This window comes from Oncorhynchus nerka, linkage group LG19 (assembly GCF_034236695.1).
Source record: "Oncorhynchus nerka isolate Pitt River linkage group LG19, Oner_Uvic_2.0, whole genome shotgun sequence".
Taxonomy (NCBI): Eukaryota; Metazoa; Chordata; class Actinopteri; order Salmoniformes; family Salmonidae; genus Oncorhynchus; species Oncorhynchus nerka.
In genome coordinates this window covers 13,430,090-13,447,704 of record NC_088414.1, presented here as the reverse complement: position 1 = coordinate 13,447,704, position 17,615 = coordinate 13,430,090, and the positions used below count along the sequence as shown (strand labels likewise).

The following is a 17,615-nucleotide window of genomic DNA, read 5'->3' as shown; positions in this document are numbered from 1 at the left end:
TGGCTCAATACCTTCAAGGAAGTCAGAAGTGATGTTGACAGCTGCATGGTCATTGGAGGATCTGCAGGCCAATGAGTGTCCGAAGCAGAAACATGAGGTGCAGCCAGCTGGGTTGTTCTCCTGCAGGTTGAAGGAGCCTGGCTTGCACCTGCACAAACACACAAACACACACACACACACACACACACACACGCACGCACGCACGCACGCACGCACGCACGCACGCACGCACGCACGCACGCACGCACGCACGCACGCATGCACAAAACACATTGTCATTATATGCTTCATCACTGCAGCTTGGTGGGGCTAATCTCTCCATATTGTGGAGCAAGTTCAGAGAGCATCACTAGGCACTGTGAGTCAGGTCGTTTGAGACTATCTGCCAAGTGAACATGTGTTGCTGTTTGTGCTGCCGTGTTGGGGCATAGAGAGGCAGCCGAGGCCAATCCCCCCCAGCTGATCTCACACTGTGATACACTACCTCCAGAGAGATTGTAGCAGAGACAAGTTGTGTGTTTGTGTGTGTAGAGGAGTGAGGTGTGTGTGCGTTTGTGTATGTGAGAGTGCGTGAGGGGGGGGGGATCTGTGTATGTGCGTGGGTGGTGTTTAGAAACAGGACTATGAAAGTCACATCAGGGGAAAGAGTGTCCTTGTTCAACGGAGCATGAAATAACACACAGCACAACAAAAATAAACAAGCTAGAAAACAAGCAAAAATAATTCAACACTGGGGATCGTCTCATGGCTGCGTATTTTGCTAATATCAAACTCGTGATTTGTTTGTGTTTTGTCGGTCTAATCATGTAAATCTTAGAGAGCAGAAGAAGAATGATTAAAACGTGGGTGTAGAGAAGGTTGGGTACAAACAGAAAGTCTAAAAGAATCATGTTCCCCGCAGTCCTTTCAGCAACATTTTGAAGGGAAAGGGAATGTATTCAACTGATGTACAACATGCCATTGCATGAGATTTAGCTCATTTCCATCCATAGTCCTTGGTTGATACTGTACGTGTCCTAACTGTCTATGAATAAAAGTCTACTACCATTTACACCGTGTGTAATCATCCCGGGACAAATGTACTTGTCTGTTATCATGAACCTGTTTTCAATGGGTTACGACGCCGACTCAAAACAGTTTGCAAAGAGCGGTGCCATAAAATGTCAAGAGATGTTTTGTTTGACAATGGCAGTGGGCAGCGTTAAGGTTTAATCCAGTACTCCACTGTACTAACAACATGAAATGTTCGCTACCATTGTTAACTGAACAAAGAGCTAGACACTAAAAACGGTTACCGTGGTAACCGTATTACGTTATTTCAGGTGACACAGTAGCATATCACGGGTCACCTGTCACATGCCTACTTTTCCCTTATCTTTTTTTTTTGGAGAAAGAACAGCACAATACAAAAGCCACCTGTCGCACGCCTGTCCCTCCACGTTGTCCTTGCAGTGACAACCGCCGTCCAGCGTAGAGCAGATGCCAACACTGCCCCTGGTTTCACAGTCACACGACCTGCGGAGAAACGATAACAACATCCTATTACGGTCAATGTTCAACCAGAGGTCAAACTGGTTATGACCGCGGCCATAACGTCATGGGGCACTTAGGTTAAGACATAGGTGAAAAAGTCGTAATAGATATTTGGTTGAGTATTTGGTTGAGAGACTCTTTGTTTCAGTGTATACATTGCGGGGCGGCACGTAGCCCCACGGTTAAGCAAGTTGGGCCAGTAAACGGAAGGTTGCTGGTTAGAATCCCAGAGCTGACTAGGTAAAATATCTGGTGATGTGCCCTTGAGCAAGGCACTTATAACCCTAATTAAGAGCATCTGCTAAAATATTCACATTGTTTCCTTGATTAATTATGCTGATAAGGGGTGTTTAGTCTTCGCTTACTCTTTTTCACACACATACACACGCTGAAAATAGCCTGATTCAACGACCGTGATTGGTTACGTGGGGTCACTGCTGTGCCAATCAAAAGCTTTGTTCTATGAAACGTGTTGAATCATCTTCATTGATTGATTGTTTTCCTCCAGAACTGTAACACAGAATCAATATTTTAACGAGGTTGCTATTAAGAATAATTCAATTATCCCCTGGGCAGGCTTCTACTCTGTTCTGCTCTACTGGCCTGCATAATTCACACCTCACTTCACTGCAGAACACTGGAAGACTGAGGTAGGGATGGAGAGAGAGAGAAATGAGGGAGAGGGATAGAGGGAGAGGGAGAGAGGGATTGACAGGAAGAAGGAGAGAAGGATTGGGAGGGAGAGGGAGGAAGCGGGAGAGAGGGATGAAGACACACACTCCAACACACACACTACATATGCTCAAACACACAAAACACACACACATGCATATTGACATATATAGACACACTTTCACACTCTTCACATGCTGCTGCTACTCTGTTTATTATACACTGCTCAAAAAAATTAAGGGAACACTTAAACAACACAATGTAACTCCAAGTCAATCACACTTCTGTGAAATCAAACTGTCCACTTAGGAAGCAACACTGATTGACAATAAATTTCACATGCTGTTGTGCAAATGGATTAAACAAAAGGTGGAAATTATAGGCAATTAGCAAGACACCCCCAATAAAGGAGTGGTTCTGCAGGTGGTAACCACAGACCAGGACGTTTGGCATTTGCCAGAGAACACCAAGATTGGCAAATTCGCCACTGGCGCACTGTGCTCTTCACAGATGAAAGCAAGTTCACACTGAGCACATGTGACAGACGTGACAGAGTCTGGAGACGCCGTGGAGAACGTTCTGCTGCCTGCAACATCCTCCAGCATGACCGGTTTGGCGGTGGGTCAGTCATGGTGTGGGGTGGCATTTCTTTGGGGGGCCGCACAGCCCTTCATGTGCTCGCCAGAGGTAGCTTGACTGCCATTAGGTACCGAGATGAGATCCTCAGACCCTTTGTGAGACCATATGCTGGTGCGGTTGGCCCTGGGTTCCTCCTAATGCAAGACAATGCTAGACCTCATGTGGCTGGAGTGTGTCAGCAGTTCCTGCAAGAGGAAGACATTGATGCTATGGACTGGCCTGCCCGTTCCCAAGACCTGAATCCAATTGAGCACATCTGGGACATCATGTCTCGCTCCATCCACCAACGCCACGTTGCACCACAGACTGTCCAGGAGTTGGCAGATGCTTAGTCCAGGTCTGGGAGGAGATCCCTCAGGAGACCATCCGCCACCTCATCAGGAGCATGCCCAGGCGTTGTAGGGAGGTCATTTGATTTCCATTGATATTTTTTGTGTGATTTTGTTGTCAGCACATTCAACTATGTAAAGAAAAAAGTACTTAATAAGAATATTTCATTCATTCAGATCTAGGATGTGTTATTTTAGTGTTCCCTTTATTTTTTTGAGCAGTGTATATCCTGATTGCCTAGTCACTTTAACCCCTGCCCACATGTACATGCTTTATTACCTCAATTACCTCAACTCCCTCGTACCCCTGCACATTGACTCGGTACTGGTACTCCTTGTAAACAGCCTCATTATTGTTTTTATTGTGTTACTATTTTATTGAGCAAAAATGTGTCTTACTTTTTAACTCTGCATTGTTGGTAATGGGCTGGTAAGTAAGCATTTCACTGTAAAGTCTACATCTGTTCTTATTCACCGTATGTGATCAATTGAAAACAATGGCATTGCTAATAGTAGCAGGCAGCAGTAGTGATGAATTAGCACCAACAGCAGTAGAGTTGTTGCAAACTGGAAGAGGCTCCAAACTTTGGTATTCTGATCAGCTCCAGCCCTGGTGTAAACCTCAACACTACTGAAACAGCCAAGGTTAGTGTCAGTATGGATGTGCTTCATGGCTAAAACCACTGCAGCATGTCAAAGCAAATACACACGATAACTAATATGTGCATTAAACATTAACACACTCCCATCCAGGGTTGCGTTCAGGAGGGAGCAACGTACTACAATGTAATGTAATGAATAAAGCTGACATGATCATGTTTTCTACATGTCAGAGGCATGTCTGTTCTACCCAATACATCTGAACATTCCACTATCTTGAGGCCAACTGAATGTGGTCATAGGGTAGAGGCACACAGACAGAACAAAAAAAGGATAATTCTCTTTAAATGCATTGGTCCATTACGCTCCCTCTGTCTTAAAAGTGTCTGTTTATTTTCTGCACGTGTGTGTGTGTGTGTCATGCGTACCTGCAGCCACCAGGGCTGAGCGAGTGGAAGCCGGGTTGACAGGTGTCACACTTCTCCCCCGTCACACTGGGTCTGCACGTACACATCCCCTCTGCACCACACTGCAGACTCACAGAACCTAGGAGAGAAGAGGAGAGAGAGAGTATAAGTACAGAGGGGGAGGTCTACAATCAGTAGAGATAGAGAGTCCGTATGGTGTCTGGTGTGAGATTTGATCATGTGGGGTCTTAATTGCCAGCGCCCACACCGTTGCAATTCCAAAGCCATTGTGCTACCATAGCAGTCCCTAAGTGGTAGATGTAGACTGCACACACCACACGACGAAACAGCATCATGAGCCTAGGGAGCCTGGCCACAAACCACATTATTATCATGATGATAATGATGATGAGTGTATGTGTGAGATATCATGCATTATTGACCTCCCGCACAACAAACTGCCATCATCCATATAGAGTGCCTTTTAGAAAATTCGCACTCCTTGACTTTTTCCATATTTTGTTGTGTTACAACATGAATTTAAAATGGTTTAAATGGAGAGTACTTGTCAATGGCCTACACACAATACCCAATAATGTCGAAGTGTGCTTACGGTTTGCGCAACATTGTAACCTAAACTCAGCAAGAACAAAAAAACGTCCCTTTTTCAGGACCCTGTCTTTCAAAGATCATTCGTAAATATCCAAATAATTTAACAGATCTTCATTGTAAAGGGTAACATAAATCTTCAATAATGTTCCAACCGGAGAATTCCTTTGTCTGTAGAAAATCAATGGAACTCAAGCTACCTCTCACATGAACGAGCGTCACGAGTTTGTGGCACTCTGCCAGACCACTGACTCAAAGAGCCCTTATGAACCCCTCCTTTACAGTAGAAGCCTCAAACAAGTTTCTGAAGAGGGTTTACATCTAGTGGAAGCCTTAGGAAGTGCAACATGATCAATATCCCACTGTATCTTCAATAGGAAATGAGTTGAAAATCGACCAACCTCAGATTTCCCATTTCCTGGTTGGATTTTTTCTCAGGTTTTTGCCTGCCAAATGAGTTCTGTGATACTCACAGACATCATTCAAACAGTTTTAGAAACTTCAGAGTGCTTTCTGTGCAAATATAGTAATAATATGCATATATTAGCAACTGGGACAGATTAGCAGGCAGTTTACTCTGGGCACCTTATTCATCCAAGCTACTCAATACTGCCCCCAGCCATAAGAAACTGTTTCCCAATCAGTGAACCACAAACAATTAATGAACATGCACCTGTGGAACAGTCGTTAAGACACTAACAGCTTACAAACGGTAGGCAATTAAGGTCACAGTTATGAAAACTTAGGACACTAAAGAGGCCTTTCTACTGACTCTGAAAAACACCAAAGGAAAGATGCCCAGGTTCCCTGCTCATCTACATGAACGTGCTTTAAGCATGCTTCAAGGAGGCATGAGGACTGCAAATGTGGCCAGGGCAATAAATTGCAATGTCTGTACTGAGACACCTAAGGCAGTGCTACAGGGAGACAGGACGGACAGCTGATCATCCTCGCAGTGGTACACCAAGTGGAACAACACCTGCACAGGATCGGTACATCCGAACATCACACCTGCAGGACAGGTACAGGATGGCAACAACAACTGCCCGAGTTACACCAGGAACGCACAATCCCTCCATCAGTGCTCAGGCTGTCCACAATAGACAAAGAGGCTGGACTGAGGACTTGTAGGCCTGTTGTAAGGCAGGTCCTCCCCAGACATCACCGGCAACAACGTCGCCTATGGGCACAAACCCATCGTCGCTGAACCAGACAGGACCCGCAAAAAGTGCTCTTCACTGACAAGTCGAGGTTTTGTCTCACCAGGAGTGACGGTCAGATTCGCTTTTATCGTCAAAGGAATGAGCGTTACACTGAGGCCTGTACTCTGGAGCGGGATCAATTTGGACGTGGAGGGTCCGTCATGGTCTGGGGCGGTGTGTCACAGCATCATTGGACTGAGCTTGCTGTCATTGCAGGCAAACTCAACGCTGTGTGTTACAGGGAAGACATCCTCCTCCCTCATGTGGTACCCTTCCTGCAGGCTCATCCTGACATGACCCTCCAGCATGACAATGCCACCAGCCATACTGCTCGTTCTGTGCATGATTTCCTGCAAGACAGTAATGTCAGTGTTCTGCCATGGCCATCAAAGAGCCCGGATCTCAGTCCCATTGAGCACGTCTGGGACCTGTTGGATCGGAGGGTGAGGGCTAGGGCAATTCACCCCAGAATTGTCTGGGAACTTGCAGGTGCCTTGGTGGAAGAGTGGGGTAACATCTCACTGCAAGAACTGGCAAATCAGGTGCAGTCCATGAGGAGGAGATGCACTGCTGTACTTAATGCAGCTGGTGGCCACACCTTTGTTCAGGGACACATTATTCCCATTTTGTTAGTCCCATGTCTGTGGAACTTGTTCAGTTTATGTCTCAATTGTCGAATCTTGTTATGTTCATACAAATATTTACACATGTTAAGTTTGTGAGAGTGAGAGGACGTTTCTTTTCCGCTGAGTTTATATTTGAGACCAACGCGAGGCTGTGTAAAAAGTGCGCCTGTGTCTCTCACAGAACTGCTCTTATAGACATGCGTGAGCTTGCAACTCTCTCCAGTGTTACAGTATAGAATCACAGCCGCGCGAAGGCTTCTGGAGGAGCTGCAGCACCCCTGATAAATTGAAATACATTTTCCAAGTTATAGAGTTACTGCTGTCTGCTCAGAAAGAACTAAATCATTCAGAATAGCCTGCTACACCATGAGAATGCGTATAACTTTGCTGCAGAGGACCAACAGCTTCTTTAAAAAAAAAATTTGCCTAGCTGTGGAGTGTATCCCAATAACAAGGCATAGTCTACAGTCAGGAAACGGCAAGTCTGTCAGTCAACAACAGCATGCAGACAAAACAGGCCTTCCGCAATACTTAAAATACAATCCCTGGAAAAAAACAGGTTGGAAAGCAAATGGCTTTTTCTGAAAAGAAAATACTCTAATCTGAGAGGCTTTTGGAAAAAGCGCATCGGTCATCACCAGTGAGTGAGCTGCATGTCATTGGGTGAGTCAGTGAAACTGGAAAGCATTTTTAGCACTATAATTTCCTCCTCATATTGTAGCCTACAATATGTGTCTCCACACATCTTAGGCCTAGGCTTTTGATGGATTCATGACAAGGTTGTTTTTATTGCTCTCAGATTCTCAGTTTGTCAGTGTCAAAGTGGACTTTCATTTCCATCATTTGTGCATTATTATGGTGCTTTCATGACAACTGGAAACTCAGAGTAAATCGAGGTTGAATCATGACGTCATTAAATGCTCTCAATATTTGTCTATGAATTTTTTACATTTAAAGTTGGTTTGAGGTTTTAAGTCATTGAAATTTGGAGCTATTGTAATTTCAAAATATTGTCCCATGTACATTGTGTAATTTACGGATAGTCCCTAACTAGCCCCACCGGGGTATCCAAAGTCAAAGCAAATTTTCCACACCCACTTGTTGGACATTACAATCGTGTCGCATGCAGCTGCTCTCCAAATTGATGATTACTTGGGTGCTGCCAGCTGTGGGCATGTGGGCACGATTGAAATAATCCCAACCCAAGGAAAACAGTTACTTAACCTAGATTCCTAATTCTCGCAAATCTTAGTTTTGGACAGTACTGACTTTCTGACTAAATGTATCCTATTTACACTACGTAATATATTTTGGGGTAACACTTTACATTATGTTGCACCTATTACCATGTAACTAAAACAGTAATAACTGTGTTAACAACATAGTAGTTACACACGTTTTACTATGTAATTACATGCTAATAGGGTTGTTGCAGAATCAGTTATTGCTCAATTCAAACAAGGAATGTATTATTCCACATTCACTTGCGAAAGATTATTCCACATGTGTAACTACTGATGTTATTGCACATTTTCTTGTTCCGCAATGTAACTAATGTTCTGTATTTACACATTTGAAAGTCACCTGTGAATTACCATGTCAATAACAAAATCTGACCTTGTTACATATAACTAAAAGTTGCCGAATCCACAAGTTATACCAGGGTTGATGAAAAGGCTAGGACTTGGTAACAACACATGTAACAAGGCATCTCCTATCATTAAGTATCGGTCATTATGTTATGACCTGGCTCAAAGGCTATAAAGAATCAAGTGTAATTTAAGAACAACATAGTTAAATAGGATTTACTTGTAATGATCATGTACCTACCCAGAAGCAAGCAACTTCAAATCAAATCAAATCAAATTTGATTTGTCACATACACATGGTTCTCAGATGTTAATGCGAGTGTAGCGAGGTGCTTGTGCTTCTAGTTCTGACAATGCAGTAGTAACCAACGAGTAATCGAACCTAACAATTCCACAACTGCTACCTTATACACACAAGTGTAAAGGGATAAAGCATATGTACATAAAGATATATGAATGAGTTATGGTACAGGACGGCATAGGCAAGATGCAGTAGATGGTATTGAGTACAGTATATACATATGAGATGAGTAATGTAGGGTATGTAAACATTATATTAAGTGGCATTGTTTAAAGTGGCTAGTGATAAAAAAAATTACATCAATTTCCATTATTAAAGTGGCTGGAGTTGAGTCAGTATGTTGGCAGCAGCCACTCAATGTTAGTGCTGGCTGTTTAACAGACTGATGGACTTGAGATAGAAGCTGTTTTTCAGTCTCTCGGTCCCTGCTTTGATGCACCTGTACTGACCTCGCCTTCTGGATGATAGCGGGGTGAACAGGCAGTGGCTCGGTGGTTGTTGTCCTTGATGATCTTTATGGCATTCCTGTGACATCGGGTGGTGTAGGTGTCCTGGAAGGCAGGTAGTTTGCCCCCGGTGATGCGTTGGGCAGACCTCACTACCCTCTGGAGAGCCTTGCGGTTGTGGGCGGAGCAGTTGCTGTATCAGGCGGTGATACAGCCCGACAGGATGCTCTCGATTGTGCATCTGTAAAAGTTTGTGAGTGCTTTTGGTGACAAGCCGAATTTCTTCAGCCTCCTGAGGTTGAAGAGGCGCTGCTGCGCCTTCTTCACAACGCTGTCTGTGTGGGTGGACCAATTCAGTTTGTCCGTGATGTGTACGCCGAGGAACTTAAAACTTACTTCCCTCTCCACTACTGTCCCTTCGATGTGGATAGAGGGGTGCTCCCTCTGCTGTTTCCACGATCATCTCCTTTGTTTTGGTTGATGTTGTGTGAGGTTATTTTCCTGACACCATATACCTCCTCCATGTAGGCCGTCTCGTCGTTGTTGGTAATCAAGCCTACCACTGTAATGTCGTCCGCAAACTTGATGATTGAGTTGAGTACTTAATGTATCTTGAAACCCAGTAGGGTATAACTTTAATAATTGCTTTGTAGTTACAATGTAACAACCTTTGCAGACAATAGGCTATCTGTCACGCCCTGGTCGAAGTATTTTGTGTTTTTCTTTATGTTTTGGTCAGGCCAGGGTGTGACATGGGTTTTTGTATGTGGTGTGTAGCTTAGTGGGATTGTAGCTTAGTGGGGTGTTCTGGGAGAGTCTATGGCTGTCTGAAGTGGTTCTCAATCAGAGGCAGGTGTTTACCGTTGTCTCTGATTGGGAACCATATTTAGGCAGCCATATTCTTTGGTTGTATTGTGGGTGATTGTCCTGTGTGTCTTGATGTCCTTGTTAGAGGTTTGTAGACACATGTATAGGCTGTTTTCGGTTTTCGTTTCGTTTATTGTTTTGTTGAGTTTGTGTGTTGATTCGTGTTAAGTTGTTTTATTAAACATGGATCGAAATCTACACGCTGCAGTTTGGTCCGACTCTCCTTCACCAGTAGAAAGCCGTTACAGAATCACCCACCACAGGACCAAGCAGCGTGTCAACAGGCAGGAGCCACAGGAGAAGCGACAGGTGCAGCAGGAGCAACAGCAGCAGCAGCAAAGGCAGCAGCAGGAGAAGCAACAGAAGCAGCAGCAGCAGTGGGAGAGGCTGCACTCTTTGGATAAATGGACTTGGGAGGAGATCCTTGATGGAAAAGGACCCTGGGCAGAGCCATGGATGGATTTGGAGCTGTCGGCGAAGCAGAGTGCTGAGTCTGAGAGTGTGGAGGATGTAGTGGACAGAGTAGAAAGAAAGCTGTTGGCGTGGCATAGTATGCACGGCATACCAGTGCCAGCACCACGCATCAGGCCTACAGTCCCGCCTGTCCCGCCTGTCCGCCTGTCCGGCGCCGCTGCCGGAGCCTCCCGCCTGTCCTGGCGCCGCTGCCGGAGCGTCCCGCCTGTCCGGCGCCGCTGCCGGAGCCTCCCGCCTGTCCGGGCGCTGTCAGAGCTACCGCCCCTCATGCCAGAGGCGCCAGAGCCCCTCATTCCAGAGGCACCAGTACTCCTCAGTCCAGCGCTGCCAGAGCCTTTTCTCCAGTCTGCCCAGCGCCCGTCTGAGCTACCCGTCTGCCCAGCGCCGCCAGTACCGCCAGTCTGCCCACCGCCGCCAGTCTGCCCTGTGCCACCTCCACACTCCAGTCCTCCGGTAGCAGCTCCCCGCACCAGGCTTCCTGTGCGTGTCCTCGATCCAGTACCACCAGTTCCAGCACCACGCACCAGGCCTTCAGTGCGCCTCGCCTGTTCAGCGCAGCCAGCGCTTTTCTCCTCTCCTGCGCAGCCAGAGCCTTTCTCCTCTACAGCGCTGCCGGAGTCTCCCGCCTGTTCAGCGCAGCCAGAGCTGTCAGTCTACATGGAGCAGCCAGAGCTGCCAGTCGGCAAGGAGCAGCCAGAGCTGTCAGTCAACATGAAGCAGCCAGAGCTGTCAGTCTGCAAGGAGCTGCCAGTCTGCAAGGAGCTGCCAGTCTGCAAGGAGCTGCCAGTCTGCAAGGAGCTGCCAGTCTGCATGGAGCAGCCAGTCTGCAAGGAGCAGCCAGAGCTGTCAGTCAACATGAAGCAGCCAGAGCTGCCAGTCTGCAAGGAGCTGCCAGTCTGCAAGGAGCTGCCAGTCTGCAAGGAGCTGCCAGTCTGCAAGGAGCTGCCAGTCTGCAAGGAGCTGCCAGTCTGCAAGGAGCTGTCAGTGCTCCCAGTCTGCCCAGCGCCGCCAGTCTGCCCAGCATCGCCAGTCTGCCCAGCGCCGCCAGTCTGTCAGGATCAGTTAGATCCATCAGTCAGCCAGGATCCGCCAGAAGTGCCAGTCGGGCCAGGATCTGCCAGTAGTGCCAGTGTGCCAGGATCCGCCAGTGTGCCAGGATCCGCCAGTCAGCAAGGATCCGCCAGTCTGCCAGGATCCGCCAGAAGTGCCAGTCAGCCAGGATCCGCCAGTCAGCCAGGATCCGCCAGTCAGCCAGGATCAGCCAGGATCCGCCAGTCAGCCAGGATCTGCCAGAACCGCTAGTCAGCCAGGATCCGCCAGTCAGCCAGGATCCGCCAGTCAGCCAGGATCTGCCAGATCCGCTTGTCAGCCAGGATACGTCAGTCAGCCAGGATCCGCCAGTCAGCCAGGATCTGCCAGATCCGCCAGTCAGCCAGGATCCGCCAGTCAGCCAGGATCAGCCAGGATCCGCCAGTCAGCCAGGATCTGCCAGAACCGCTAGTCAGCCAGGATCCGCCAGTCAGCCAGGATCCGCCAGTCAGCCAGGATCTGCCAGATCCGCTTGTCAGCCAGGATACGTCAGTCAGCCAGGATCCGCCAGTCAGCCAGGATCCGCCAGTCAGCCAGGATCTGCCAGAACCGCTAGTCAGCCAGGATCCGCCAGTCAGCCAGGATCCGCCAGTCAGCCAGGATCCGCCAGTCAGCCAGGATCTGCCAGATCCGCCAGTCAGCCAGGATCCGCCAGTCAGCCAGGATCTGCCAGTCAGCCAGGATCTGCCAGATCCGCCAGTCAGCCAGGATCTGCCAGAACCGCTAGTCAGCCAGGATCCGCCAGTCAGCCAAGATCCGCCAGTCAGCCAGGATCCGCCAGTCAGCCAGGATCCGCCAGTCAGCCAGGATCCGCCAGTCAGCCAGGATCTGCCAGATCCGCTTGTCAGCCAGGATCCGCCAGTCAGGCAGGATCCGCCAGTCAGCCAGGATCTGCCTGGTAGATCCATCAACCTGCCTGAGCTTCCTCTCACTCCTGAGCTTTCTCTCACTCCTGAGCTTTCCTCCTGAGCTTTCTCTCACTCCTGAGCTTTCTCTCACTCCTTAGCTTTCTCTCACTCTCGAGCTCTCGAGCTTTCTCTCACTCTCGAGCTTCTCTCACTCCCGAGCTCACTCCCCCTCAGTCCCGAGCTGCCTCCGTCCCGAGCTGTCCTTCAGTCCCGATCTGCTCCTCAGTCCAGTGGGGTTCTGGGTGAGGACTACTAGGCCATGGTCGGCGGCGAGGGTGGACTATCCAGGGACGCGAGGAAGAGGGACTAAGACAGTGTTTGAGTGGGGTCCACGTCCCGCACCGGAGCCGCCACCATGGACAGATGCCCACCCGGACCCTCCCTGTTGTTTTGAGGTGCGTTCGGGAGTCCGCACCTTGGGGGGGGGGGGGTTCTGTCACGCCCTGGTCGAAGTATTTTGTGTTTTTCTTTATGTTTTGGTCAGGCCAGGGTGTGACATGGGTTTTTGTATGTGGTGTGTAGCTTAGTGGGATTGTAGCTTAGTGGGGTGTTCTGGGAGAGTCTATGGCTGTCTGAAGTGGTTCTCAATCAGAGGCAGATGTTTACCGTTGTCTCTGATTGGGAACCATATTTAGGCAGCCATATTCTTTGGTTGTATTGTGGGTGATTGTCCTGTGTCTTGATGTCCTTGTTAGATGTTTGTAGACACATGTATAGGCTGTTTTCGGTTTTTGTTTCGTTTATTGTTTTGTTGAGTTTGTGTGTTGATTCGTGTTAAGTTGTTTTATTAAACATGGATCGAAATCTACACGCTGCAGTTTGGTCCGACTCTCCTTCACCAGTAGAAAGCCGTTACACTATCCAGGATAAATTACTAGACTGGAGAACATTAGGTTTAACCGTTATAGTTACATTGTTCTTACAATATAACAATCTTCAATAATATTTTACCTTTATTTTACTAGGCAAGTCAGTTAAGAACAAATTCTTAATTTCAATGACGGCCTAGGAACAGTGGGTTAACTGCCTGTTCAGGGGCAGAACGACAGATTTGTACCTTGTCAGCTCGGGGACTAGTCCAACGCTCTAACCACTAGGCTACCCTGCTGCCCCAATATCAAGAAGCATGGGCATGATTCAATACACAATGACAGACATCATCAGCAATGGAATGATTATATGGACAGTTGGCCTACGTAGAAAAAAAACAAGTAGACAGACAGAAGCAACCATATGGCGTCAACAAAGTCGACCGGAAATAACTACCATTAACAAAAATATAAACACAACATGTAAAGTGTTGGTCCGATGTTTCATGAGCTGAAATAAAAGATCCCAGAATTTCCACACACAGATAGCCAATTTCTCAAAAATGTTGTGCAGAAATGTGTTTTACATCCCTGAGCATTTCTCATTTGCCAAGAAAATCCATCCACCTGACAGGTGTGGCATATCAAGAAGATGATTCAACATGGTCATTACACAAGTGCACCTTGTGGTGGGGGAAATAAAAAGCAACTCTAAAATGTGAAGTTTTGTCACCCAACATAATGCCACAGAGCTCTCAAGTATTGAGGGAGTGTACAAATGGCATGCTGACTGCAGGAATGTCCACCAGACCTGTTGCCAGAGAATTGAATCCTCGTTTCTCTATCATAAGCTGCCTCCAATGTCGTTTTAGAGTATTTGGCAGTACGTCTTCACAACCGCAGACCACCTGTGGGATCGTATGAGACCAGCCACTGGACAGCTGATGAAACTGTGGATTTGCACAATAAAATATTTTTTGCACAAACTGTCAAAAACAGTCTCAGGGAACCTCATCTGCATGCTCGTCATCCTCGTCATCCTCTTGACCTTCGATTGCCAATGGCATGCTGGAGAAGTGTGCTCTTCACGGATGAATACCGGTTTCAACTGTACCAGGCAGATGGCAGACAGCGTTTGGGCGAGTGGTTTGCCGATGTCACCGTTGTGACCAGAGTGCCCCATGGTGGCAGTGGGGTCATGGTATGGGCAGGCATAAGCTACGGACAATGAACACCACTGCATTTTATTGATGGCAATTTGAATACACAGAGATACCGTGAGATCCTGAGGCCCATTGTCGTGCCATTCAGCAGCTGCCATTACCTCATGTTTCAGCATGAAAACGCACGGCCCCATGTTTCAAGGATCTGTACACAATTCCTGTAAGCTGAAAATGTTCCAGTTCTCCAATGCCCTGCATTCTCACTAGACACGTTCCCCATTGAGCATGTTTGGGATGCTCTGGATGGACATGTCCAAAAGCGTGTTCCAGTTCCTGCCAATATCCAGCCATTGAAGAGGTGTGGGACTACATTCCACAGGCCAGAATCAACAGCCGGATCAACCCTATGTGAAGGAGATGTGTCGCGCTTTATAAAGCAAATGGAGGTCAAACCAGATACTGACTGGTTTTCTGATACACGCTATCTTTTTTGAAAGGTATCTGAGACCAACAGATGCACATCTGTAGTCCTAGTCAGGTGAAATTCGTAGATTAGGGCCTAATGAATTTAACTCGAGAAAATCTTTGACAATGTATGTTGCATTTATATTATTGTTCAGTCTAAAATTAAATACATTTGGCAAAATGATCTATATAATTACTCATTCCTATACAGAAATAAATCATATAATTCAAAATACTACAGCAGAGAGCATAATTTGGCCACAGTGGATCATTAGCTTTAAAAACAAATTAGCTGTGGATTGTGTATTTGCGAAGCGTGCGCGGCAAATAGCCCTACCAAATACATTACATGACCAAATTAATGTGGACACCTGCTCGTCAAACATCTCATTCCAAAATCATGGGCATTATTAAGAAGTTGGTCTCCCCCTTTGCTACTGTAACAGCCTCCACTCTTCTTGGACTTGCTTCCATTCAAGAGCATTAGTGAGGTAGGGCACTGATGTTGGACATTTAAGGATGGCTTGCAGTCGGCGTTCCAAATCATCCCAAAGGTGTTCGATGGGGTTAAGGTCAGGTCTGTGCAGGCCAAGTTCCTCCACACCGATCTCAACAAACCATTTCTGTATGGACCTCGCTTTGTTAACGGGGCATTGTCATGTTGAAACAGGAAAGGGTCTTCTTCAAACTGTTGCCACAAAGTTTGAAGCACAGAATCGTATAGAATGTAATTGTATACTGTAGCATTAAGATTGCCCTTCAGTAGGGCCTCCCAAGTGGCGCAACAGTCTAAGGCCGTGTTCAATCCCAGGCTGTGACGCATCCAGCGTTGTTCGGGTTTGGGGAGGGTTTGACCGGCCAGGATGCCCCTGTCCCATCGCGCTTTAGCGACTCCTTGTGGTGGGCTGGGTGCGTGCACGCTGACTCTGGTCGCCGGTTGTACGGTGTTGCTTCTGACACATTGGTGCTGTTGGCTTGCAGAAATGAGACAAGACTGTAACCGCCAATCTGAAGTCACGAAAAAGGGGTAAAAAGTGCAAAAGCAAAGAAAGAATATGAACCTTCACCGGACCTAAGGGACCAAGCCCGAAGCATGAAAAACAGCCCCAGACTATTATTCCTCTTCCACCAATCTTTACAGTTGGCACTATGCACTCGGGTAGGTGGTGTTCTCCTGGCATCCAACAAACCCAAATTAGTCATTTGGACTGCCAGACGGTGAAACGTGATTCATCACTTCAGAGAACACGTTTCCAGAGTCCAAAGGTGACAAGCTTTATACCACTCCAGCCGACGCCTGGCATTGTACATGGTGATCTTAGGCTTGCGTGCTGCTGCTCGGCCATGGAAATCCATTTCATGACTCTCCCAATGAACAGTAGTTGTGCTGACGTTGCTTCCATGGCCGAGCACACTACTACACTCACTACACTCACTACTACAAATCCAGTTATTTGAAGGTGGGTCCACATACATTTGTATATACACTGCACCCGGAAAGTATTCAGACCCCTTAACTTTTTGCACATTTTGTTACAGCCTTATTCTAAAATGGATGAAATGTTATTTTCCACTCATCAATCACAATACCCCATAATGACAAAACAAAAACAGGTTTTTAGACATTTTTGCACATAAAAAAAATTAATATTACATTTACATAAATATTAAGACCCTTTACTCATTACTTTGTTGAAGCACCTTAGGCAGCGACGACAGCCTTGAGTCTTCTTGGGTATGATGCTACAAGCTTGGCACACCTGTAATTGGGAGTGTCTCCCATTCTTCTCTACTGATCCTCTCAAGCTCTGTCAGGTTGGATGGGAGGTGTCACTGCATAGCTATTTTCAGATCTCTCCATGATTGTTCAATTGGGTTCAAGTCCGGGCTCTGGCTGGGCCACTCAAGGACATTCAGAGACTTGTCCCGAAGCTACTCCTGCATTGTCTTTGCTGTGTGCTTAGGATTGTTTTCCTGTTGGGAGGTGAACCTTTGCCCCAGTCTGAGGTCCTGAGCGCTCTGGAGCAGGTTTTCATCAAGGATCCCTTGATCCTGACTACCTCAGCTTGGTTTTTGCTCTGACATGCACTGTCAACTGTGAGACTTGATGTAGACAGGTGTGTGCCTTTCCAAATCATGGACTCCAATCAAGTTGCAGAAACATCTCAAGGATGATCAAAGGAAACAGGATTCACCTGAGCTCAATTTTGAGTCTCATAGGAACTGGTCTAAACGCTTATGTTAATAAGGTATTTCAGTTTTTTTTTTTTTTTAATACATTTGCAAAAATGTATAAAAACCTGTTTTTGCTTTGTCATTATGGGGTATTGTGTGTATACTGATGAGGAAAACAATTAATTTAATCCATTGTAGAATAAGGCTGTAACGTAACAAAATGTGGAAAAATGGAAGAATACTCTGAATACTTTTAAGTCTGAATACTTTTACAAATGCACTGTATAGTGTAGCTGATTTTTGAGTTGTGGTCACTGAAAAGCAGTTAAATAGACCTAGGCATATCGCAATAATTAAAAATACCATCATAGTAAAAACATAGTTTAGAAAGCAAGTGGCTATTGCTGAAAAGAGACGAGAAAGAAAATGTCTCTAGTAGACCTGGGATAACTAGTTTTAGATTTGTAGAAAGCCAGATTGTAATTTTTCAAAATACAGTTTGCACTTAAGAATAATTTAGCTGTTTGAAAACCAATGTCTCCAGAATTTTGCTTAAGAATGGACGTTGGAAATTGGCCAAAAATTAAGAAGGGATTTCTCCATAGCAGTTTTTAGTGCAGTGGGGAAAGTTCCTGTGAACAGGGAGTTATTAACAATAGCTTGCACTTCTTCAGATATGCAATTAAAACTGTTTTGAAGAAGGTGGTGGGGA

At 46.4% G+C, this 17,615-nt stretch overlaps 1 protein-coding gene across 2 annotated transcripts in view; it reads right to left on the bottom strand.

Moving 5' to 3' along the window:
- The window catches only part of lamc3 (laminin, gamma 3), a 233,034-nt gene that overhangs the window by 123,877 nt on the left and 91,542 nt on the right, over positions 1 to 17,615 (bottom strand). For both annotated transcript variants that reach the window (XM_029620255.2, XM_029620254.2), the window contains exons 6-8: positions 4,202 to 4,319; positions 1,417 to 1,515; positions 12 to 148 (exon numbers count right to left, since the gene is read on the bottom strand). In XM_029620255.2, coding sequence (XP_029476115.2) covers positions 12 to 148; positions 1,417 to 1,515; positions 4,202 to 4,319 — 354 coding nt within the window. The remainder of the gene's footprint in view (positions 1 to 11; positions 149 to 1,416; positions 1,516 to 4,201; positions 4,320 to 17,615) is intronic.